The 24,532-nt window shown below is 36.9% G+C and overlaps 1 protein-coding gene across 3 annotated transcripts in view; it reads right to left on the minus strand.

The window, feature by feature from the left end:
• The window catches only part of ADGRV1 (adhesion G protein-coupled receptor V1), a 507,877-nt gene that overhangs the window by 340,647 nt on the left and 142,698 nt on the right, over positions 1-24,532 (minus strand). For all 3 annotated transcript variants that reach the window (XM_045796286.2, XM_045796287.2, XM_045796288.2), the window contains exons 50-58: positions 24,163-24,285; positions 18,020-18,242; positions 17,488-17,692; positions 11,672-11,818; positions 7,261-7,516; positions 5,476-5,678; positions 3,731-3,907; positions 3,053-3,235; positions 556-735 (exon numbers count right to left, since the gene is read on the minus strand). In XM_045796286.2, coding sequence (XP_045652242.2) covers positions 556-735; positions 3,053-3,235; positions 3,731-3,907; positions 5,476-5,678; positions 7,261-7,516; positions 11,672-11,818; positions 17,488-17,692; positions 18,020-18,242; positions 24,163-24,285 — 1,697 coding nt within the window. The remainder of the gene's footprint in view (positions 1-555; positions 736-3,052; positions 3,236-3,730; positions 3,908-5,475; positions 5,679-7,260; positions 7,517-11,671; positions 11,819-17,487; positions 17,693-18,019; positions 18,243-24,162; positions 24,286-24,532) is intronic.

A 24,532-nucleotide genomic window follows, 5' to 3' on the forward strand; every position in this document is an offset into this window, starting at 1 on the left:
GATAATAATAACTGGCTTCCCTCTTGTAAATCTTGGAAGGAGACAGCCAGGGGGAAGTAAGAGGGAAGAAAGAAGAAATACGACCACTTGAGCTGGGGTGACTGTGGTGTTTTATTCAATATAAGTCGAGAGAGAATACCAGAAGGGTGGGCAAAATAAATTCCTCCTCCCCCGCTCCCAGCTAAATGTATCCTAGGGTGTAACACTTCGATCCATGACAGAATCTTGCCTTGTGACCAGGATAGGGGTCTGGCAGCAAGGCAGGCTGAGAACAGAACGTATGGACAAAAAGCAGATATTGGTCTATGCTACCCAATAAAGAAGACTTTATTCCCCCTTGTAATTACCTGATGTAAGAGTACTCGTGACTATCAAAACTAGATGAGAGGACCGGCCCTCAATTCAATAGCCAGCTCTAAGGACTCTTGAGCAGAGAATCGTAAGTGAGGGGTAATAGTTTTTTTAAAAATGAAAGACATCTTCTAAAAACTGCAAAAAAAAAAAAAAAAAAAAAGCCTAGGGGAGGGTACCCTCCCCCCCATATATATAACTTACAGTCTTTTCTTCAAATCCAAATACTCCAAATGGAGAATCATTTTGTGGGATAACCACAGTTAGCACAACATCATCACCCAGCCTGCCACCTCCAGCCACCCTGATTAAGGAAATACTGAATGTCTCCATGAGTTCAAGTTCAGCATCATCAATTATGGTCATTTCTATCATTGCAGCAACCTACAAAAGAAAGAAGGAAGAAAGAAGGAAAAGAGGGAGGGAGGGAAAGGAGAAGGGAGGGAAGAAGGGAGGGCAAGAGGCAAGGAGGATATAATGTAATAGCAATTTTTGATCATATATAAATAAACTTTTAGTTGACAGAAACATAGTACAAAAAAAGTACTTTTTGTCCTGTTATGTTTATAATACTATTTTAAAGTTATATATATTATAAGGTATTTCAAAGTCAGAAATTTACAGTCTATTATTTTCAAGATAAAGGAAATTACATATGTAATAAAATATAGTTTTATGTATGCAAAAACCAACAAAGCCCGATTCTTGAACAAAGATATTTAAAATGCCATACTGGCTGTAATAACAATTGCACAAACATATACCATAGAAATTACCATTGTCTTCTGCAGTTAGAATAAATCCCTTTGGTTTCAAATACCACTCTTATAATGTAAAAGAAAGGTAGGAAGAAAACCCAAATCTGCTGTTCTTACATGTTTATGATCAGAATGCCATTCATTTGTCTAGGTCCATGTTAAACATTTCTAGAACTTATAAATAAGTAAAACTTGGCCCAGCTTGTGATTTCATATTGGTCATAAAAATATGTCAGTTGCGGGGCGCCTGGGTGGCTCAGTCGGTTGAGCACCCAGCTCTGGTCTCGGCTCAGGTCATGATCTCAGTGTCCAGGGATCGAGCCCCACATCAGGCTCCTTGCTCAGTGTGGAGCCAGCTTGTCTCCCTCTCCCTCTGCCCCTCTCCTGCTCATGCTCACTTAAGCACGTGCTCTCCCTCTCAATTAAATAAACCTTTAAAAAAATATTCCAGTTGTATTTCCACATTTAAAATCTTGTATCTCAGAGGGAAATTCCAGTATTTTGACAAAGATGTTTACCAGAAAATGAAGTTTTTCTCTCTAAATCTACCTAAAACCTTTAATGAAAGAGGAAAGTGAGAAATGTGGATTTATCTTCACAGGCAGAAACCTGAACAAAATCAAGTCTTGAAATGGAAGCTTATTAAAACTGTCTGCACCTCAACTCTATGTTGTAAAATACAGAATACCTCCCCTAGAGAATGTTAACTTTAAGAATAATGATGATCTTGACTCTGTTAAATAATAGGACTCCAACCTCATACACAAAATAAAATGTTGGTAATATAAGTAGAGGTGGAAGGCTATTTCAATGAAAAATCAATGTATTTGTTTCTTTTAGTGTAAAAATCTGTATTTCTTTGAGTAGGAAATGTTTTAAAGTTCTAAATTTGTTAAAAACTCATGATTTCAAATATTAACAACATAGACCGTTATGTGTAGGAAAGTCTAGATCTGTATGTTTCTTTTTCAGCAGCAACTAGTAAGTTGATGCATACTGTACAAATTTGTCTCAGCAAAATCAGACTTCATGTGGGTGGATACTGCCATTTGAGGCTATTAACATTTTCATGGTTGTTCACATGCTTTTTCCATTTATTGATTTAAAATTTTATGAAAACATTTATACTTGCATATCACAAAATGCCCAGTTTGCAAAACTTGTAACTCTTAGAGAATACTTTGGCACAAATCTAAAATACTGTTTTTCAATTTTTCTAGTTTTAATTATTTTGTCTCTTTTCTATCATTTTAATCATTTAATCATTTAATCTTGTTTTTATTATAACAAAAAATTTTGGATATTAACAGTAATAAATATGCACACCTTTAGTGCAAACCCTAAGTAAATAAATATCTGAACTGATAAGCATTAAGAAATAAATAGATACGGGTGGCTCAGTCGGTTAAGCATCAGCCTTTGGCTCAGGTCATGATTCCAGGGTCCTGGTATCAAGTCCTGCATCCGGCTCCTTGCTCAGTGGGGAGCTTGCTTCTCCCTCTGCCTGTCACTCCCCCTACTTGTGCTCTCTCTCTCTCACACTCTCTCTCACACTCTCTCACAAACTAATAAAATCTTCAAAAAAAAAAAAAAAAGAAATAAAAAGAATAGATTAACCTAAAATTCATAGGAATAGTCAAGTTCACCAGGAACTTTTTAAAATACATTCTTAGGCATTTCCAAGTCATTTATTATCCTCCTTTAATTCTGCTTAAAATAGAATCAGGTGGGGGAGTTCAGAAAAGGGTGAGATTCTTGCCTCTTTATGTTCTCTTGCTATGTCTGTTAATAAATTATAACATGTTAACTAATAATAATTCTATTTGGCTTGATGTACCAAGTATACTACATTTAGCAGTCACTAATGCAAATTCATTTGGTGGATATCTATAAAATGTTTGAAGTACAACCAAAAATTGCTAATATGTTCGTGATTAGCATACTTGTTTATCTGCAAATTCAAGAATCCCATGAGATGGCTTAAAGTCTTCCAAGCCAGCAGTGTCCACCGTTGCTTTCCAATAAACACTGACTGTCCCAAAGCTTCCAGCCAGCCGGACTACAGGAACTTGAAGAACATTCAGGGGTGAAGGCACTTCATAGGCAGTAATAACTCCACCAATATCCTTTAAGTAAAGAATATAAGTTAAAATACCAGACAAAATTAACTTCTTATATGTCATCACTTTCTAAATTTATTATTTCTTCTTCTATTTCACCCTTCGAAGTAGAAATCAATAATCGGACATAAATATGCATAATAGGTGTTCAGAATTCTTACATTTTTTAAAAGTTTTTAAATTAATTTATTCATTTAAGTAATCTCCACACCCAACATGGGGCTTGAACTCACGACCTTGAGATCAAGAGTCGCACGCTCTTCTGACTGAACCAGACAGGCGCCTCTAGAATGCTTAGGTTTAAATTTAATGAAAATAAACTTGCTTAATCCTTTGGTCTAACAAAGAGAACTAATAATTAGTCTATAAGACAAATTTTAAGACAGGTATTTATAAATATCTAGAAGCAAAGCCAATTATTTTGCAGAAACTATATGACATTGGCCAAATTAGCAGGTAGAAGCTTCTGTATTACTATAAATATATTAAAGTTTATCTCACTCTGGTAACATGAAACTCAAAAATTCCTCTGGGATCATCATTTTCTTCAATCATTATCTCAACTATTTCTATCCCAGGCCTCCGCACACTTGGCTGTTCTGTAGAGAAGTCAGAATTCACCAGGTATACATCAGTGATGTTGACAATAAATCCTTCCTCCAACTCGGGAGCATTATCCTGGGGTGGGGGGTGGGTGGAGAACAGGGGAGAGATTATGTTCTATTTTTAAAAATACACTGAATTTGCCTTGGAAACCTGATATTTTTCAGTGAGAAATAAATGACGGCCCACAGGAATGGGTAGCTCTTTCACACATACAAAAAAGATTCCTTTTTATATTTTAATACATTCCCACAGACAACTTCAGAATCGTAGGGGATATTCAAGCTTATCGGTGAGTTTTTAATTGAAGCCTAATACTCATTAGCAAGTAAAATAATTTTTAAAAATCCATCATACAATTTTGACCATATCTTATCCAATATGTTTTATGTATATAATATGCCCCGAAATTTAGGAGAAACGGTAAATGCTACATACATCTTAACAGCGAAAGCTCCAGACTTGTAAATCTTGACATTATCCTATACTTTCATTAACTTTTTAAAAACTGTTTTTACAGGGCGCCTGGGTAGCGCAGCCGTTAAGCGTCTGCCTTCGGCTCAGGGCGTGATCCCAGCATTCTGGGATCAAGCCCCACATCAGGCTCCTCCTCTGGGAGCCTGCTTCTTCCTCTCTCACTCCCCCGCTTGTGTTCCCTCTCTCACTGGCTATCTCTCTCTGTCAAATAGATAAACAAAATCTTTAAAAAAAAAAAAACTGTTTTTACTTCTGGATAGGTAATAAAAATTTTCAAAAGATACAAAGAATACACAGCAAACAGGAAAAGAAGCTTCTATTTTGTCCCATCCCTCATGTCTTTCCCAAAATGCCCTTTCTACAAGTCACTACTATCTATCACTAATAACGCTATTACTAACACTAATGTTACTATTCAACATTATCTTTATCTAATAATACATATTTATTTTTAATCTTGTTATATAGACTATTGTAATATATACAATATTTAGTTATTACATAATGTTATAAATAACACTATTAACTACTCTGCTTCCTTTTCTTTTTTTAAAGATTTTATTTATTTGTCAGAGAGAGAGAGGGAGGGAGCAGAAGCAGGGGGAGCAGCAGGCATAGGGAGAAGCAGGCTCCCTGCTAAGCGGGGAGCCCAATGTAGGATTCAATCCCAGGACCCTGGGATCATGACCTGAGCCGAAGGAGACGCTTAACGGACTGAGCCACCCAGGCATCCCTACTCTCAGCTTCTTCTGAATCATTACAGATATACACTTTTCTCCTTATATATGTGAGAGACCAGTAAAACCAGATCTAAACTCTACAAAGAATAATCTTGATTTGAATAATTGTATCATGACATGAAAATACTGCCCTATCAAACCAACAATAAAAATAACCAGATTAATTTGGGCATTTTATTCATTCGCTCATTAGTTTAAAACTAACCAACCAACAAAATAGCGGATCCAATCAGACATATAATTAAATCCCAATTCAATTCTTCAAAGGTCCAACAATACTCCAGTTAGAGTACTCACAATTTTACATTGAAAAGCAACCTTTTCAAAGATTTTTATCATTAAGAGCATCACTTTTTTTTAAATCAATTTTTATCTTTAAGAGCATTTCCTTTATTTTACATCCTATTCATTGCAGCCTAAACTTACCGGCAAAATGGCAACTTTGATGTGAGTTTCTTTTATGTTTTCTTTCATTATTATTATTGTTTCTTGTAGTACATAATCTTCATTCTCAGTAGCTTGATTATCAATGTGCAATAAGAAATTGGGTTTAGCTATCAAATGAATGGCAATGGCCCCAAACAGTCCTCTATCTCGAACAATCGGTAACTGAAGAATGGTGGTGTTGTCTGTGAGAAAGACAGGCCTCAGGTAAACAAGATTTTCCATTTGTAGTTGATACCGATCCAAGGATTCAGGTGGAATATTCTGCACTATCCTAATGTACTCCCCCCCCCAGGAGTATTTTGTGCTTTTGTCCCCCTTGTCCCCAAAGGTGTGCTGACAATCACTATACCTTATATCCCAGTTTTAAATCCTCACTTCAGGTTCTCTAATGCACCCTCCCACATTGCACATAACATGAGCTTTAACAAAAATGGCTGAAAATCTTAGGAAGGTACATAGGTGCAGATTGACAGCTAATTACAAATGCTAAGAAGATTTTGAAAATGAAAAATTGTGGGGCTCCAGGGTGGCTCAGTGAGTTAAGCGTCTGACTCTGGGTTTCAGCTCAGGTCATGATCTCAGAGTCGTGGGATCGAGCCCTGCATCTGGCTCTGTGCTCAGCACCGGAGTCGGCTTGTCCCTCTGCCCCCCGCCCTCAAATAAATAAATACATAAAATCTCAAAAAAAATGAAAAACATGCAAAGTCATCGTTTGATAACTTAATCATTAGAAGAAAAGTAATTTAGTTCTTATAGTGAAGTGTCTGTCACAAGGATCAAAGTATTTTGTAGCATCAATTTTTTTATTTCATTTTTTAGATTTTTAAAATTAAATTTGCTATATAAATGGACCAAAAAATGCTTGCCAATCTTCGCCACTGGTCTGTGAGGTCTTAAAAACCTAAGACTGTGTCTTTGTTTCCAGAACACACAGCACAATTTGTGGCACTTACTAGGTGCATCAAAATGTTTGCTGAATGAACAAATGAACATATTTTAAGTCTACCACTTCTGTTCCCATATATACAGACATAAAAGCCCAGGTGCATAATTACATGTCATTTTTTCCATCAAGTATTTAAATAAAAGGTCTTTGAAAGATGTCCATGTTCCTGTCTGAAACTTTTAGAGGCTTCACACATTGCATATTCTAAATAAATACATATATGTTCAAATATATTTGTTCAAATAAATCAAATGGCTTTTATCTACAAAAATCTATTTATCCTACAACTGATACGAATAGTTATTTAGGCAAAGATCTCAGCACTGAGCTTAAAGGAAATAGGGACTGATTACTTACACTTCACAGAAAAATTATTCTAATTACAGCTTTGGGTTTAACAGTTAATACCCTGAGCACCAAATGTATCTCACTGTGTTGCTTATTGTTCCCTATAACTGTTGAAAATCTATATAGAGGAATCTGAGACGGGAAAGAGAACAGATAAATAAACGATGAAGAAGAGAAAGTAAAATAAAAACCCTTCACCTTTATTGCAATGACTAAAATATTAATATTTCTATTATGACAGTAACGTCTCAAAAGAGTACACCCATTTCTTATAGCACTATTGCTGAGTGATTACATGATCATAAAATTTAATAAAAAGTAAAAAGGATTGTGATCTGTCAAACTAAAATATGTGTGTGTGTGTGTATATATACATATTATATATAGGGGATTTATATTCCTATTAAACATTATAATTAAATTACTCAATAAAACTTACTAGAACCTGAAAAATATTTAACAACATTTACCTTTAGGTTCTGCTACTCTAACGAAGAGAAACTCAGAGTGCCAACCCACCAAGCCATAAGGTGAGTCATTGGACAGAGTCGTTATCACAGATTTGTTTCTTTTCTGATCAATGGTGGCACCTTTTGATGGGTCCTCAACCCCTTCTGTGGTAATCCGAATGAGTGTTATGCTCACAATCTCTGATAACTCTGGTACATCATCAGCAAGAACAGTCAGAGTGATCGTAGACAGTGCCTGGCCTTCAGAAAATGAAATCTAAAATTTTAAAGAAAGAAGATTTTATTTATTTTGTAATTATCACTGTGCAATAAGAATTTTGAAAGATTAAATTTTCTTTCAGTATCGACCACAACTTAAATAATGAGACGAATTTCAGCAACACAATATAATCCATTAACTGTTTCTCATATTAAAAACAGAAGATTGTTAGGAAAAAAAAGAAAAAAAATAAATCATTACGGAAACTTAACCTGATAAAACATATACCCAAATTATCACTTCCTGAAGCCTACATTCTATTCAAATATAGAATACATAGTCTCTCAGGGAGTCTAAGTCCTGGATAACATATTTTTTTTAAATCTATAAAGATAAAAGAAGGTGACATACTAGTTTAAACATTTTTCTCTACAAAAATTGTCCAGGATTGCTATTTCCTTTGGTTAAACGCTGAATAGATGTATAATTTAAGAATGAATCAACCAAAATAGAGGTAAAGAGAGAAAGATAAAAAGAGATACAAATCAAAGCATCTCTCTCCTCCTGTTGTGCCTCTATTGTCGAGTCAAATCCACAGTTGCTAAAAGGCATCTGAAATCCTTTCTTTTTTTCTTTTTTTTAATTTTTATTTTTTATTTTTTTTATGTAAAGTTCGATGATTCATTAGTTGTGTATAACACCCAGTGCACCATGCAATACGTGCCCTCCTTACTACCCATCACCAGCCTATCCCATTCCCCCACCCCCCTCCCCTCTGAAGCCCTCAGTTTGTTTCTCAGAGTCCATAGTCTCTCATGCTTCATTCCCCCTTCTGATTATCCCCCCTTTCTTTATCTCTTTCTTCTCCTACCGATCTTCCTAGTTCTTATGTTCCATAGATGAGAGAAACCATATAATTGTCTTTCTCTGCTTGACTTATTTCACTTAGCATTATCTCCTCCAGTGCCGTCCATGTTGCAGCAAATGTTGAAAAATCGTTCTTTTTGAAAGCTGAGTAACATTCCATTGTATATATGGGCCACAACTTCTTAATCCAGTCATCTGTTGAAGGGCATCTCGGCTCCTTCCACGATTTAGCTATTGTGGACAATGCTGCTATGAACATTGGGGTGCATGTGGTCCTTCTCTTCACTACGTCTGTCTCTTTGGGGTAAATATCCAGTAGTGCAATGGCTGGATCATAGGGTAGCTCAATTTTTAACTTTTTAAGGGACCTCCACACTGTTTTCCAGAGTGGCTGTACCAACTTGCATTCCCACCAACAATGTAGCAGGGATCCCCTTTCTCCACATCCTCTCCAACAATTGTTGTTTCTTGCCTTGTCAATTTTTGCCATTCTAACTGGCATAAGGTGGTATCTTAGTGTGGTTTTGATTTGAATTTCCCTGATGGCTAATGATTTTGAACATTTTTTCATGTGTCTGTTAGCCATTTGTATGTCTTCATTGGAAAAGTGTCTGTTCATATCTTCTGCCCATTTTATGATTTGTTTATTTGTTTCTTGTGTATTGAGTTTGAGAAGTTCTTTGTAGATCTTGGATACCAGTCTTTTATCTGTAGTATCATTTGCAAATATCTTCTCCCATTCCGTGGGCTGCCTCTTAGTTTTTTTGACTTTTTCCTTGGCTGTGCAGAAGCTTTTTATCTTGATGAAGTCCCACAAGTTCATTCTATCTTTTGTTTCTCTTGCCTTTGGAGATGTGTCATGAAAAAGGTTGCTGTGGCTGATGTTGTAGAGGTTGCTGCCTATGCTCTCCTCTAGGATTTTGATGGATTCCTGTCTCACATAGAGGTCTTTCATCCATTTAGAGTTTAATTTTGTGTATGGTGTGAGAGAGTGGTCAAGTTTCATTCTTTTGCATGTAGCTGACCAATTTTCCCAGCACCATTTATTGAAGAGACTGTCTTTTTTCCACTGGATGTTTTTTACCGCTTTATCAAAGATTAGTTGCCCAAAGAGACGAGGGTCCATTTCTGGGTTCTCTATTCTGTTACATTGGTCTATGTGTCTGTTTTTGTGCCAGTACCATGCTGTCTTTGTGATCACAGCTTTGTAGTACAGCTTGAAATCCAGCATTGTGATGTCCCCAGCTTTGTTTTTCCTTTTCAACAATTCCTTGGCGATTCGGGGCCTTTTCTGGTTCCGCACAAATTTAAGGGCTGCTTGTTCCAGTTCTTTGAAAAATGTCATTGGTATTTTGATTGGGATAACATTGAAAGTGTAGATTGCTTTGGGTAGCATGGGCATTTTAACTATGTTAATTCTTCCGATCCATGAGCATGGAATATTTTTCCATCTTTCTGTGTCTTCTTCAATGTCTTTCAAGAGTGATTTGTAGTTTCTAGAATATAGATCCTTTATGTCTCTGGTTAATTTTGGTGCTATTGTAAATTGGATGGATTCCCTAATTTCTCTTTCTTCAGTCTCATTATTCGTGTATAGAAATACAACTGATTTCTGAGCATTGATTTTTCTGATAGGGCTTCCGTCTGCTCTTGAATGTCATTTCCAATTGCTCTCCACCTTATACCCTATTCTCTAGCAACATGACTACAAACTACAATCATTCAAACTAATATTCTAGGACCATTTTGTTGACACTTATCTCTCCACCTAAAGAAGGCACTTGAGGATATAAACTCAAGAGCTTTATTAATAAAATCAGTGGTCAGAAAACTACCACTCTTTGGCAAAATCCTTTTCATCAAGTTTTACTGGAATACAGCCAAGTTCATTCAATTACATACTGTCCAGCACTTTACTAAGATACAAAGGCAAAGCTGGGTATCTAGGAAAGAGCTATAATAGTGTACAAGTCTAAAATATTCACTGTCTGGCCCTTTACAGAAAAAGTTTACTGAGTCTTGAGTAAAATAATTAATTCTTCCAAATATAGTCTACACTTAAGATATTATTATGCATTTAAATAGAAATCATTTTAATCATGTTTATATAAGAAATATTAATTGGGAAAATATAATTCAGAACATACAGAGACTAGATAGATACAACTTACATAGTTGAATATATAGTTTTGGTAACTTGTGTAAAGTAAATATTCAATGCAATAAAATTTGCCCTAACATTTTTAAGACACTGGAGCCCTAATCTCCTTTCAAACGATACAGAAACCTACAAATGTTGGACCATAACATTCATCTTTTTTTGAGATCATTTCATGAGAGGCCTTTTAAAGGAACTCTCAGAGAAGCATTTGGGGAAAAAACAAGGATAAATCTATGAAACCCCAAATGAGTCTAGACCACCCATCTTCCAATTAGGAACTAAAGGTTCTTTAAACTCTCTCCTTGTGAATCATTTACTTCTCTGATCCAGTCTGATTCCATTCTTCAACCTGTGTCCCAATTTTATACTATCTTCCAATAGTAGATAAAGTGATCCTCTGCCCAGATCCCTTCTTGGGACTGATGTACCCATCCCCCAGCTGGTGGGAATAACAGCTTTTATGTTTCTCACTGGGAACTGCCTTCAGCTGCAGTAAACTTTCACTCAAGGTTATGTCCCACTAAGAAGGTGGTGTGAGGTCCCAGATGGCTAAAATAGGGATGCAAAATCTCAGCCTCCTTGCTCCAACTGGAAACAACTCCAAAGGACCAGCTCAGCTCCAGAACTTCCTCACAGACTCAACCCCGGTGCAACTATCCAGGGATCAACGTCCCCCTCTGCCCATTCCTACCTTCCTTGTTTCCTCATAGGTGCGTCTCCCCAGGAATCCACCCGCAACTCTCAATCTCAGAAACAGTCTACAAGAAACTCAACCTACATACGCAACAATTCTCATCTGCTTTTTCGTACATATGACTATCCTACATAAATTTGTTTCCTATTTACTGCTTCCATTTTACCCAAATCTTGAAACCACGTTTCCATCTCCAGTTTGATTGATTTGATCTTTCTGACAATGTAATACATCCATAATTTGGTCAAAACTTTTTACTGAACCTAAAAAGGGATTTTTTTTTTTACAGATAATTTTGGAATTATAGGAAAAAAGAACAATAATCACAATATTAAAACTAACTTTAAATTGATTCCCTCTCTATGGTGATTAGTAGGAATCCAGTGTTGACATGGTTAAACTCAAACCTTTCATCCATAAGGGAGGTCCCATGCATCAATAGTAACTATAATTTAAAAGTGACTCTCCTATAATTTTAAAAATTACATACCACTCCTGAGGTAGGAAATATATCACTAATACTTCCATCAGCTTCCCACATTACGGTTATACGACCATATGTTCCTTTTAAGCGTTCAACGTTCAAGGTTAAAAGGCTATCTTGCTCCATTTCTTCTACTTGTTTATATAATGAATTCTGAAAAACACACAGGAAGTCACAAGGGATTAGCAGAAAGTACCTAAGTAGGCTTTTATTTCATTCTGTTGTGCCTGTGCAAACTTCACAGTACTAAGCAACATGATACAACATGAAAACAACACAGTAAGAGTGAAAAAAACAAAGTTTAAAAAACAGCAGTATACAATGACCACGATTTTAATTTGAAAATACACGTATGAATAACTAAAAGACTAAGTTAAAGTAAATTAAAATGTTAATCATTACAGGATTATTTTTATTTTGTCTTCTTGTTTCTATAATTTTCAAATTTCTTCAACGAACATCTTGTTTTCACATTCAAAAAACATACACTTTTTGGAAAGCATTATATATAATACGTAAAGTTTGTAGAAATGAAAGGACACAGAGTCAGGAGATGAGGGAAGTCTTCTTCCCGTGTACAACTTCTGGCAACCCCTCTAGGTCTTTTTACTTCCCTGTAAAATAAGTTTTGGTCTACATGGCCTCTAGGATCCCACTCAAATGTAAAGACATCGTGAGAACCAGGGCACTCTTTCTGACCACTTGCAATTGTCTCTTATCCTTAAATTCATATCCTCTGAAATGTTCCACAGGCCGTGCCGTCTCCACTGATGGTGTTTCATCCTTAGCTCCTAGTCTTTATGACTAATTTTCCTGCCAGAAATATGCCCTGCCCCTCTTCTCACCTAGACTCTGTGGCCTCTTTGCTCTGGTCCAGACTGATTTCTACCTCCACGTGACTGGAACTCCTCCTCTAACACTTGCAGCATCTCTTGAGAGCCGCTGAATGAACTTTTGCTCAAAATTAATGCTCCAAAGAATCCCTTCTTACAAGACCCCTAGTTTATTCATAAGCAATAAAGACAGAATATGGAGTATAAAGATTTTTTTTAAATCTTCCCAGGAATAGTTTTCTTTTTCTTGTCTTTTTACTATGGTAATCTGAAAAGAAATTCCTCCATGAATTTCTTACAGCTTCTAAAAGCTTCTACTTAGAAAGTGAATTTGAGAAGATAACCTATCCTATGGCAGTGTTTTACATTGCATTTTAACATACTGTTACAAATGTTACATAGTAATAAAATCTTGCTCAAAGCATTCAGACATTCCTACAGAAAATATCTTGATTTAAAAATATGCATACGGGGCACCTGGCTGGGGCTCAGTCAGTATAGCATGTGACTCAATCTTGGGGGTTGTAAATTTGAGCCCCACGTTGGGTGTAGAGACTACCTAAAAATAAAAACTTTAAAGAAATAAAATATTCATATAATTTGTTCACAAACAACGCCTTCTCAAAGAGAAGGCTCTCTGGCTCTATGCCCTTTATTGATAAGGGATACTAAAATAAGAATTTAATACAGCCAGAAAATTATCAAGAAACTCTCTTTATCTACTAAAGCTTATCTTACAACAAGGTTGTCCAGACACAAGAGGCCTGTATTGAGGAATTCTACTGAATGGATTGAAAGAACCCAGGACACTATCTATTGGGAAATATTAAACCAGAGTACTTTAATGTCTCTAGAGTAATCTTAGACCAAGTTTCACAAGGAGAAATCTCTCATAGAATGTGCTCCACATCTGTTCTTGTCCCAGGCACCCCAGCTCTGCCCTTTGTATTTGTATAACCCCGAGAAAGCCCTGTGAGTGTTCTGTCCCCCCCACCCCATGCATAATGATGGGGTCACACTAAGCACCTCCTGTATGCCAGGCACGTTTCTGGAATAAAGCTATGAACAAAGCAGTATCTCAGCTCTCACAGCCTTGCATTCTAGTAAGAGAAACTGACAACAGGCAAATAAGGCCATTATAAGTTTCATAAGGAAGAAAAAGGCAGGATAAAAAGGTACAGAATGATGGTGGGAAGGCACAATTTTCAGTCAGAGGAGGCCTTTCTGGTAAGGAGTCACTTCAGCAGAGACTGGAAGAGAGTGAGGAAACAAGTCGTGTCAGTACGTGGTGGGGACAGAGATGGTCCTCCTTCTTCCTCACCTTCCCCACTGCAGCTCATGCCGTAGAGCTGCACTGTCCTACACAGCAGCCATTGGCCACACATGGCTACTGAGCACCTGAAATGTGCCTGGTCTCTACGTATCAAACGCACACTGGAGTCTGAAGACAACGTGTGGGAAAAAAGGATATGAAAAAGGATATAGAATATTTCATCAATCATTTTATGTTGGCTCATAACTGGGTTAAACAAAATAAAATATTAAAAATAATTTCACCTGTTTCTATTTTTTTAATGTGGCTAAAAAATCTAAAATATATATATATATATATATACGTATATATATATATACGTATATATATCTCACATTGTAATAAAATATATATATATATACACGTATATATATATATATACGTGTATATATCTCACATTGTAATTCTACTATACGTATATATACGTATATATATATATATACGTATATATATCTCACATTGTAATTCTACTATACGTATATATACGTATATATATATATACGTATATATATCTCACATTGTAATAAAATATATATATACGTATATATATATACGTATATATATATACGTATATATATCTCACATTGTAATAAAATATATATATATACACGTATATATATATATATATATACGTGTATATATCTCACATTGTAATTCTACTATACGTATATATACATATATATATATACGTATATATATCTCACATTGTAATTCTACTATACGTATATATACATATATATATATATACGTATATATATCTCACATTGTAATAAAATATATATATACGTATATATATATACGTATATATATATACGTATATATATCTCACATTGTAATAAAAAATATATATATATACGTATATATACATATACGTATATATATCTCACATTGTAATAAAATATATATATATATATTTTAGGTTTTTTAGCCACATTAAAAAAATAGAAACAGTATATATATATATGTATATATATCTCACATTGTATATATATACGTATATATATATACGTATATATATCTCACATTGTAATTCTACTGAGCAGAGCTGCTTCAGGGGAAGCTGACCTGCCTTCATCTCCAGAGATGGGCCAGACTGGGTAACAGGGTGATCCTACAACCCTTGTAAGCAATTGACTCAGGGCATTAGCACGTCCAAAACTCCTCATCTCATCCCACAACCCTGCTCCTTCTACGGTGATCCATATCTCGGGAAAGGCAAATGCCTGCTTCCTGTAGCTCTGTGGTTTATTGTTGAATTACTGCACTAGTTTCCTGTCTATTTCTGTCCTCGCCCACTTACATACAATCTAGTCTCAATCCTATGGCCAGCGTGGTTCTTTTAAAATGTGCATCAGATCAAGTTGCTCTTCCACTCCAACCCTTTCCCTCGGGGACGGACTTCATTATGGTACTCAGGGGCTCGTGCAGCCGTGAGTTCACATAGTAAAATCCCTGCCATCCTTCAAAGGCCTGCTCTAAAGTTGGCCCTTGCCCGGTGTCTGGGAAGTTGGGTTTCAGGAGGATTCCAAGTTCCTGGAACTCATACTGGCTCCCTGTGCCTGAATTGTACTCACAATGTGGTTTATACTGAACACCTCTTTTCACTCTGGGAGTCTGGAATTTTGGCATGTGTCAGGCTGAGAGTGCCTGCATGATCAGTCCCCAGTTAAGACCCCAGACACTGAGTCTCTAAGGAGCTTCCCTGGTTGGTAACACCTCTCACATGTTGTCACAGTTCAACTCAGTGCTGGGGGAATTGAGTGTGTCCTTTGTGGCTAACCTGGGAGAGAGCTCTTGGAAACTTGTCCCTGGTTTCCTCTACACCTCCATCCCATATGCTTTTTCCCCTGATGATTTTGCTTTGTATCCCCTTCCCTGAGTATGACTAAACCCTGAGTCCTTTGAGTCCTCCTACCAAGGCATAAACCTGTGGGTGTTGCTGGGGAAGCCTGAAACAGGGGGCTGGCCCTTCACCTCTTGGGCCTCATCTCTCCCTTGTACACTGACTTCAGTCACAGTGGCCTCCTTCTGCAGCAGATGGGTGAGGCCTCTTCCTCTTATTGATGGCTCCGCCTGCCTTGAATGCTCTTCCCTGTCTCCTCCAGGTTCTCGTCCTCAGGTCACTTCCTCGGGGCCACCCTCCCTGATAGCCTATGTTTTATTTCTGGGCACATAACCTCCACCCCCATTATCATAATCTCCATCAGTTCGTCCTGCCTAACGTTCCTCCAGGGCACTTAACACCATCACAGAGAGTACGGATGTCTCCCACATCTTTGTCTACTGTCTGTCTCCCTTTGCCTTCTCCATAATTTAGGACAATGAGGATAGAGATTTTTACTATTTTATTTTTTGATATATCTCTAGCATCTGAAACAGTATCTGGTACATAGTAGGTGTTTGTTAAATAACTGCTACATGAATGAATAAATTAATGAACAGATGAATGAGTGGCCTTGTTGGTTCTGGCCAATGAGACATAAGAAGAGTTTTCTAGAGGCTTTTGAGAAATCTTTTCCTTACCCCAAGTGCCACATTTCTTTCTCCTCACCTGGACATAAACAAGAAAGCAGTGGCCCTGCAATAACATCAGCTTTCAAACAACCAAATGAAGAATCAACTTTATGTTGGCAAAGTGGAGAAATTGAAAGAATCTGAGCCATGGTGACACAGTAAAGTATACATCCAACCCCAAAGCCAGTCTTCTCTGTGAACATGTTTTTGGTGTTTAAGCCACTTCTGTTGGGTTTTCCTTACTTGCAGAATATTTCAGAGAACGATGCATGATAGCTGCAGCTATAACTCCAGTTAAGAAATCAAGATAGAGTTGGCAAACAGGTCTAAATGATGCAAAATAAATGGGTGTCCTTTTGTTTATGGGTAAAGGAATATGAAGTCTGAGCATGGAAGTCGACCTGCTAAGATCTGCAAAGTTCTCTTTCGTCGGGAGAAAGCACCTCCATGTGTATAGTGTATATACGGTTACAAACATAACCCCCCCCCCACTCTCTCTCTCTCTCCCTCAATACACAAAGGACAGTAATATACTTCTGGGTGATGCATGTGACAAAACACAGTCTGTAGTCCATTTGGAACCTGCTTCATCATTACCCACCCCCTAGAGATAAGGCTAAAATGGAGCCAAACTCCAGGACTAAGGCAAACGGGTAACACTTCGCATTCAATCTTGTAAGATAATCAGTACAATAAAAAAGTTTAGGACAAGCTGATTCAGAGGTTTCAGTGTGTAGGAATTATAAGACATCAGTAAAGTTCACCATAAAATGCAGAGTAGGGGCATGAAATGGGGAAAGAGAAAGAAGAGAGGCTGAAGATACTCAAAGCAGGATTGAGTGCTGACAACATCTAATATATTAATCCAATAAATAGGGGCATCTGGGTGGCTCAGTTGGTTAAGTGTCTGACTCTTGATTTCAGCTCAGGTCATGATCTCAGGGTCAAGAGATTAAACCCCGCATCGGGCTCCATGCTTGGCACGGAGTCTGCTTGAGTTTCTCTCTCTTTCTCCCTTTTTCTCTGCTCTTCCCCCCACTCCCATGCTTTCCTGCTCTAAATAAATAAATAAATAAATAAATAAATAAATAAATAAATAAAATCTTTAAAATAAATAAATACAATGAACAAATCATTTTGATTTCTAAGTGTGGGATCTTTACCTGAGCAAATCCAACGACTCCATAGGCATCATCATTAGACAGAATAGTTATTTTTACATAACCATTAATACCAATCTCTGCTCCTCCTTTGGGATTTTTAAGCTGAACTCTAAAAGATTCTTCTTCCTCTGGAACTGTATCATCAAGGATGTTTACCGCTATTACAGCTTCTCTGTCACCAGGTTCAAATATCAGTTCACCTGAACTAGCATAAGAAGTATATCAAATAAGTCAGCGGCAACAAGTCTCAAGCATATACATATGCAAACCCATAAAACTCTCAGAACACTGATTAATAGTAAACATTTGGAAAAATCATATTTCATAAATAAAATTATAATACAAAATGTTTGTAATACTGATTACCTTCATAAAATAGATATTAAGAACTATGGAGTAAAACCAAATTTCTAGATTACAAATTACTCTTATATTTTGTATATTTCCAGTCACTAAATAAACACTTCGAAATTAGGTGCCATATAAAACTATGGTGAGCATAAAGAGATTTTGTATAAAATGTTGAACCTACCTAGGAATAAAGTCAGACTGGCTAGAGATGTAGGCCAGCTCATATACGTGTGAGTGCACAGCTCCTACTAGAGCAATTAAACTCTTGCTTGAATTAAAGGACTTTACTGTAACAGAAGCTGCATCATGAGCAGAAGGGGCTTCCAGAATAGAGGAGAATTGATTCAGCTCTGAATTCCAGCAGTAAAGAGCAGACATAGCTTGGCCAATAAGAAGGATGTGGACTGTGGAAAAAAAAGAAAAGGCAACTACAGTGAAACGTGAATGTCACCGCACACACTTCCCTTCGTGGTACAAAACTAAAACTTTCTACACTCAAAGTTCCATTTTGATTTCTGGATAATTAAGTATGACCTGATTTCTGAAAATCAAAATATTACTTGAAATAACTAAATTTTTAAATGCTGTGGAGTGACCAAACCAGCCTAACAATAAACCCACAATCCACTTAATAAGAAACCACTGGATAGTAAAGCCCAAATGGATTGTGGACTCTCTGTATTCATCTCAGTATTTATTTGTTGGATAGCATGGTAGGACATTTTTAGAAGTGAAAAATATGCATAGTACCACAACGAAAAGTTTTATTTTTATATTTTCCATTCCTGTAACCATCCATAAATTCATGATGAACATAATTATAAATAGATTAAATACAAAAAATTCTTAATTAAAAAGCTTAATCCTATATTTATATGGCACTTCTTAGATGTTGCTACAAAGCATTCAAATTTATGATATATTTTTTAAAGATTTTATTTATTTATTTATTTATTTGACAGAGAGAAAGACAGCCAGCGAGAGAGGGAACACAAGCAGGGGGAGTGGGAGAGGAAGAAGCAGGCTCCCAGCAGAGGAGCCCTATGAGGGGCTCGATCCCAGGACTCTGGGATCATGCCCTGAGCCGAAGACAGACGCTTAACATCTGAACCACCCAGGCATCCCTATGATTTTAATGCATAGATAATCTATAGAGTTGATCTTTAAAATACACTTAAGATTCTCTACATTGAATATTATTTTTTATTTTTTAATATTAATTAGAGACAATTAATAATTCTTTTCACTTGATGAATTCTTTTTTTTTTTTTTTAAGTAGGCTCCACACCCAGTATGGAGCCCAGCGTGGGGCTTGAACTCACAACCCTGAGATCAAGACCTAAACTGAGATCAAGAGTCAGATGCTTAACCGACTGAGCCACATAGGTGCCGCTTCACTTTATAAATTCTTAAAGGTGGTAATTAGGCCAAAGGATATGAACAAATTTATGATCTCAGAGTATAGGCTGCCAAAGCTTTTTGAAATGTTGGTAGGAGAACGTGTTCTTAATGAGTCAATGCAATGGCAAATATTAGCAAATATGCAGGGGATAGGGGCTTAGTACATGGTAAAGGAGGGGAAATTCGCAGTCAGGGAGCTTACTACATTGTACATGCCACTGAGCAATCTTCAGACTGAAAACTAGGGAGAAGCGTCAGAAACCACCAGAAACATGCACAAATTCCAATACCTAAAGAAACACATCGGAACATAAAGATACCAACTAAGATGGGTTTGGTTATTAAAACAGCACATAGAACTAGAAACCATGAAAATTTCAGCCTATAAGGTTACAATGGAAGATCCATATCGCTACTCTTAAATATCAAGAATTAATCATTATGTTTATTTATGGTAATTATTTAAGTACTATTGCAGGTTAGTAAATGTTGCATAAGAGGTAAAAATCAAGAAAAATGTTATTAATAAAGTTGCTTTTTAAAAAATGACTATATATTTTTCATATAGCTCTGTGAAACTGAAGATACTCAGTAAAGAGCAAATTCCTCAGACGGATCTCAACATCTCCCAAGTTTAAATGATTCTACAGTCTCAATCCATCAATCAATCAATCTACAGGCTCAACCAAAATCATAAAGTGTTCTGAGCATCACTGATTATCTTAATCCTTGCAGATATACCCTGTTTACTTCCTCCCAATCTGAAAAGTATGAGAAAGCAGCAAATAATCAGACATTCAGAGTAGGAAAAGTACAGGGCTCAAATCTGCACTTTTGTATGCAGAGTGTTTTCTCAGAAAATAGCCATTTGTACTATTTAAGATCATAGAACTGGGCCAGGAGTTTATAAGGAAAAAAAAAAAAAAACCTAAGTCTCTACTCTGGGGAACAGAATTTTAACTGGAACTAATTACAGAATTCCCTTCCAGTTAGCAAAACTATAAATAAACAAACAAAAGTATCCCAAAGGAAGGCAACTGGCTGAGATTATTTAAGGAGTGAGCATACAGAGAGCAGTCCCAGGACCGAGTGCTAGAGTGAGCATTCCTAGCACTTAAGAGATCTGGGAGAAGAAGAAACGGGTAACACATAGGACAGCCAGAGAGGGCTGCATGGGAAGCAGTGTCCTCAGGACAGGGCGGGATTCCAATGCGAGGAGATGAGGGACATTCTGAGAGAAGTTCCAGAGTTTCTGTTCTAGGGGTGCTGTGGAAGGGTCTGGGGAGTTGGGCGAGGGCGAGATTTGAGCCTCTAGTCTCGAAATTATGGCTCATGTGGTCCAGAGCACGCACAGACCAGATGGGATGAGTCGCTTTCTCCCAAGGCGGCCTAGGCTGCATATGTTGACTACACAGGGATGAAGAGAGTGATAAATTCATCCAAGTAATTTCCACAGATGATGATTTTCAGAGGGGATAGTTTTGGCGAAGCGGAGAGTGTTGGGGAATGAAGGAGAGGGGTAGGGGTAAGTGTCTCTCCAGCAGAATTAATTACATGGCTCTTCCTTATAGAAACTTTCTGGGCATCCCTTAGACCTGGTCAAATTTTCTCCATTTTGTGGTAGGAGAGCACTCTATTCTCTCACAGCAGTTAGGTTTGTAGTTAGAAGCTTATTTGCGTTATTATGCATCATGTCTCTCTTCCCTATTGCACGTTAAAACTTCTTCAGAGCAGGGGGTATAAAAGATTTTGTTTACTCTTGTCTCCTCAGGGCCTACCACTATGCCTGGTACGTAAGTGGCATTTTAAAAATCTATTAAATAATGAAGGAGAGAAGGAAGAAGGGAAAGATAAGTTTATATGTCCTAGCAGCCTTTGTCATATTCATTCTTCCTTTTCCATTTAAAGAATGTAGTTTCTACCTAATAATCTCTGTCAAGTCATTAAGCAGAATAAATATGTAATCCTCACAGTCATGGCTCCAATCTAATATTTGACATATTCAAAATAAGAAAGTCCTTGAATATTATTTAATGCATAATTTCAGCTTTCAGGGGATCTATAATAAGCCATTCTAAATAATTACTTATAATCTTTTCATACTTCTACAACCTCAAGTCACAGAAACAAAAGAAATAAAAAGACCTCACAATGGGTCCCTTAACAAGCCTCTGGCAGAATTTTTCATAAATTCTTTTAGAAAGTGTGCCTATTCTATTTCTTTAAAAATCTTTAAAGGGAATTCTATAACTTCAATTAACAGCCCATTCAGGCAGCACTTGTCATCCTAAAAAACATTCATTAGGAAACTATTTTGAATTATAATAAGTGACTCAAGTAGATACAGTTAGTCCACTTGAAAACTTGAGGTACAAGAAAAGCAAAAATAATAAAGCCACAAAATTAAAGGACAAGTAGACACAAACCAAACAAACACATGATGAAAGATACATAATTTATGTATAAATCAACTGTTGAGTGAATGATGAGAAAGTCACAGAGCTGTATTTCACAGGATAACATCACAGCTTCATGGCCTGTCAGAAGCTGACAAATAAAGAGAATTTATTTATGGAGAGGAAGTTCAGAACAGAGACAGACACAGGACTCTGACAGCAGAGTGAACCTGGAGTGGAGGCCAGGGTCTGGGAGAACGTGGTATGGGGACACAGGGCCGAGGAGGGGTAGGGCACAGGGAGACAAAGCACAATGAGATAGATAATCCATAAAAAATGAGAGATAAGTAAGATCTGATTCCTGGACCGCGGGGGAAATGACTGCAGGAGACAGTGTCTAAGGATTACAGTGCCTGATACAGAAAATGGCAGCCAGGCACCTAGGAGAAAAAAGACAAGAATAGACTCCTGGGTTGGTGCTAAATCCTCTACTCCTCTCAATATCATTTATTTTGTAGATTTTGGCTCTTGTGAGTTCAACGATCTGAATGCATCGAAGTCTCCAAAATCTAAACCTCTAATTGATTTCTTCAGTGCCACGTCTCTAACCATCACAGAGGCTTCTGTATCGACTCCTGCCTGGGTAGTTGCAAACTATTGCATCCAGCATATTCTATACGCCAAAGCTAGGTGGAGTTATAAAACATGCCTTTGATCATCACTTGCCTTTGAAATGCCTTCAAGGATTTCTCTACCCCAATAATGCTCAGAGTGTCGTCCCCAAACCCTTAGCGGTCACTGAAGCACTTCGGGAGGGTCTGTGAAGTCAAAGCTATTTTTGTAGTAATACTAAGATGTTATTTGTCTACGTCATTCTCATTCTTTCATGAGCGTATGTGGGATTTTCTAGAGGCCATATGACCAGTAATATTACAGTAAGTAGAACACAGACACAGACACGAGAATACAGATGTTGTCTATTAAGGCAGACATGAGAGAAATTTGCAAAAAGTAATACCACCCTTCTTACAAAAATGTTGTTTTGGAAAATATGTTTTTTATAAATAAAAAATGCTATTTTCATTCACATGTAATGAGTTCACTACTATCATTCTCAATTGAATTAGTAAGTATCTTTAAAATTTTTCCTCTTTAATTTCTAATACAATAAATATCAGTGGATAGAATACACATGAAATCCTTAAATTTTTAAGAGGGTGAAAAGTTCCTAAGGGAAAACTATTCAGGAACCACTGAACCATCCAAACACAGATCAAATCTTAAGCCTGGCATTTTAGACCTTCTTGTATAGACGCTAGTGTATGTTTCCAACCTTACCACCACTACATTCTGAGTCAAACCCACTGTCCCCACCACCTAGTCTGCTCCTTGTGCCCACAAGGTCATATATACTTCTACCTTTCTCTTTTGCTGACACCTTTCCCTCTACCCACAACATTTCCTACCAGCCTTCCCAGGCCTAGGTCAAGGTCTGCGCTGAGACCTCTTACCCACTTCAATTCTACTAATCACAGGACAAATGCGCCTGGACTTCAATCTTGAATTACTGTCTTAATATTTTTCTGGCTTCTCCAACCACACATTAAACCTTTGAAGGCAAAGAACTCTTCATAACTTTAAACAATGACTTCCATATAATATCTAATCAATAAATGGGTGCTGTTTAATTCATACAAAATTGTTGTCTCAATATAAAAGCAGAACTTTGATTTATCCGGACTCACAGGCTGAGTCACTTGGTTTGGCTGCCAAGTTTCCCTGGGCACCTCAACAGGAGACATGCTGACTCACTGAGCGTGCCCCCTGCATTGTTCACCCCTGCTCTGGGAGGCAGCCCCACAGGCTCCTCAGGCCAAATGCTGCTGCCTTCTGAGCCTTATTACCACGGGCCCACCCAAGTGATTCTTCACCAACTCTGAATTGGTCCTATGGCCTCCAGACAACATTCACCCCTTGGTTTCTCACTAACAGACTTTGTTTTGGAAACCACTAAAAATAAAATTATTGCTTATGTTTCTGATATGTGGATTAAAGTACAGAAAACCAAGAAAGGATCAGACTGGAAGAAGGATGGGAGAGTGTTCACTCTCTCTCTCTAAGGGAAAAGGACCACAGAGTTCTTAATAATCTGTTTATGACTTAAAAATACTTTAATGCAGATACCTGTTATCCTCATGTATTTTCATATTTAAAACATATGTAATGTCTCTCACCATTTTTTCTCTAGACAAAATAAATATATCACACCTTACTATATCCTTCACTAATATTTTCTGCCATATTTCAGTATTTCTGATTCTTCTCAAGTGCAATGCCCATTTTAAAAGTATTAGTCCTTTTGAATTTCTAGGATTTCCAGAAATATTTCCGTTAAGATCCTGATTTTACATCCTTATTAAAACGCTCAGTGTCTGGCAATGTGAAACTCTTTCTAATTCAAAATGATTAAAATTATTCTAGCTGTCCACACTGCATTTCAGATTAGTTAGCAGTTTAAAAACCTTACCTATTCCTGAAGCTGGAGTAAAGGAGTAGATCCTATTAACAGCAGCAAAATCCAGAGATTGAAAATATCTGAAAGAGGACTGTCCTGTCTCCCAGATGAAAATATCAATTGAATTCTGATTTCCTAAAATAATGGAATAAAAGTCAAATCTGAAGGCAAAAGTTACAGGGGAAAAAAAATGACAAAATTACACAGTAAAAAAATTTAAAAAATATCAAATTTATTTTTAAAAACAAATTTAGTATGATGTTCCTCCAAATTCATTTAGTTAAGCAAAAATACAACCTAGTAGGAAGCACTTCAAATGTCTTTTCACATTTACCATATCAAGTACATACATGGCTGGCCACTGATTAATCATGACCTGATA

This window comes from Ursus americanus, chromosome 5 (genome assembly GCF_024610735.1).
Source record: "Ursus americanus isolate L20-20 chromosome 5, mUrsAme1.1.p, whole genome shotgun sequence".
NCBI lineage: Eukaryota > Metazoa > Chordata > Mammalia > Carnivora > Ursidae > Ursus > Ursus americanus.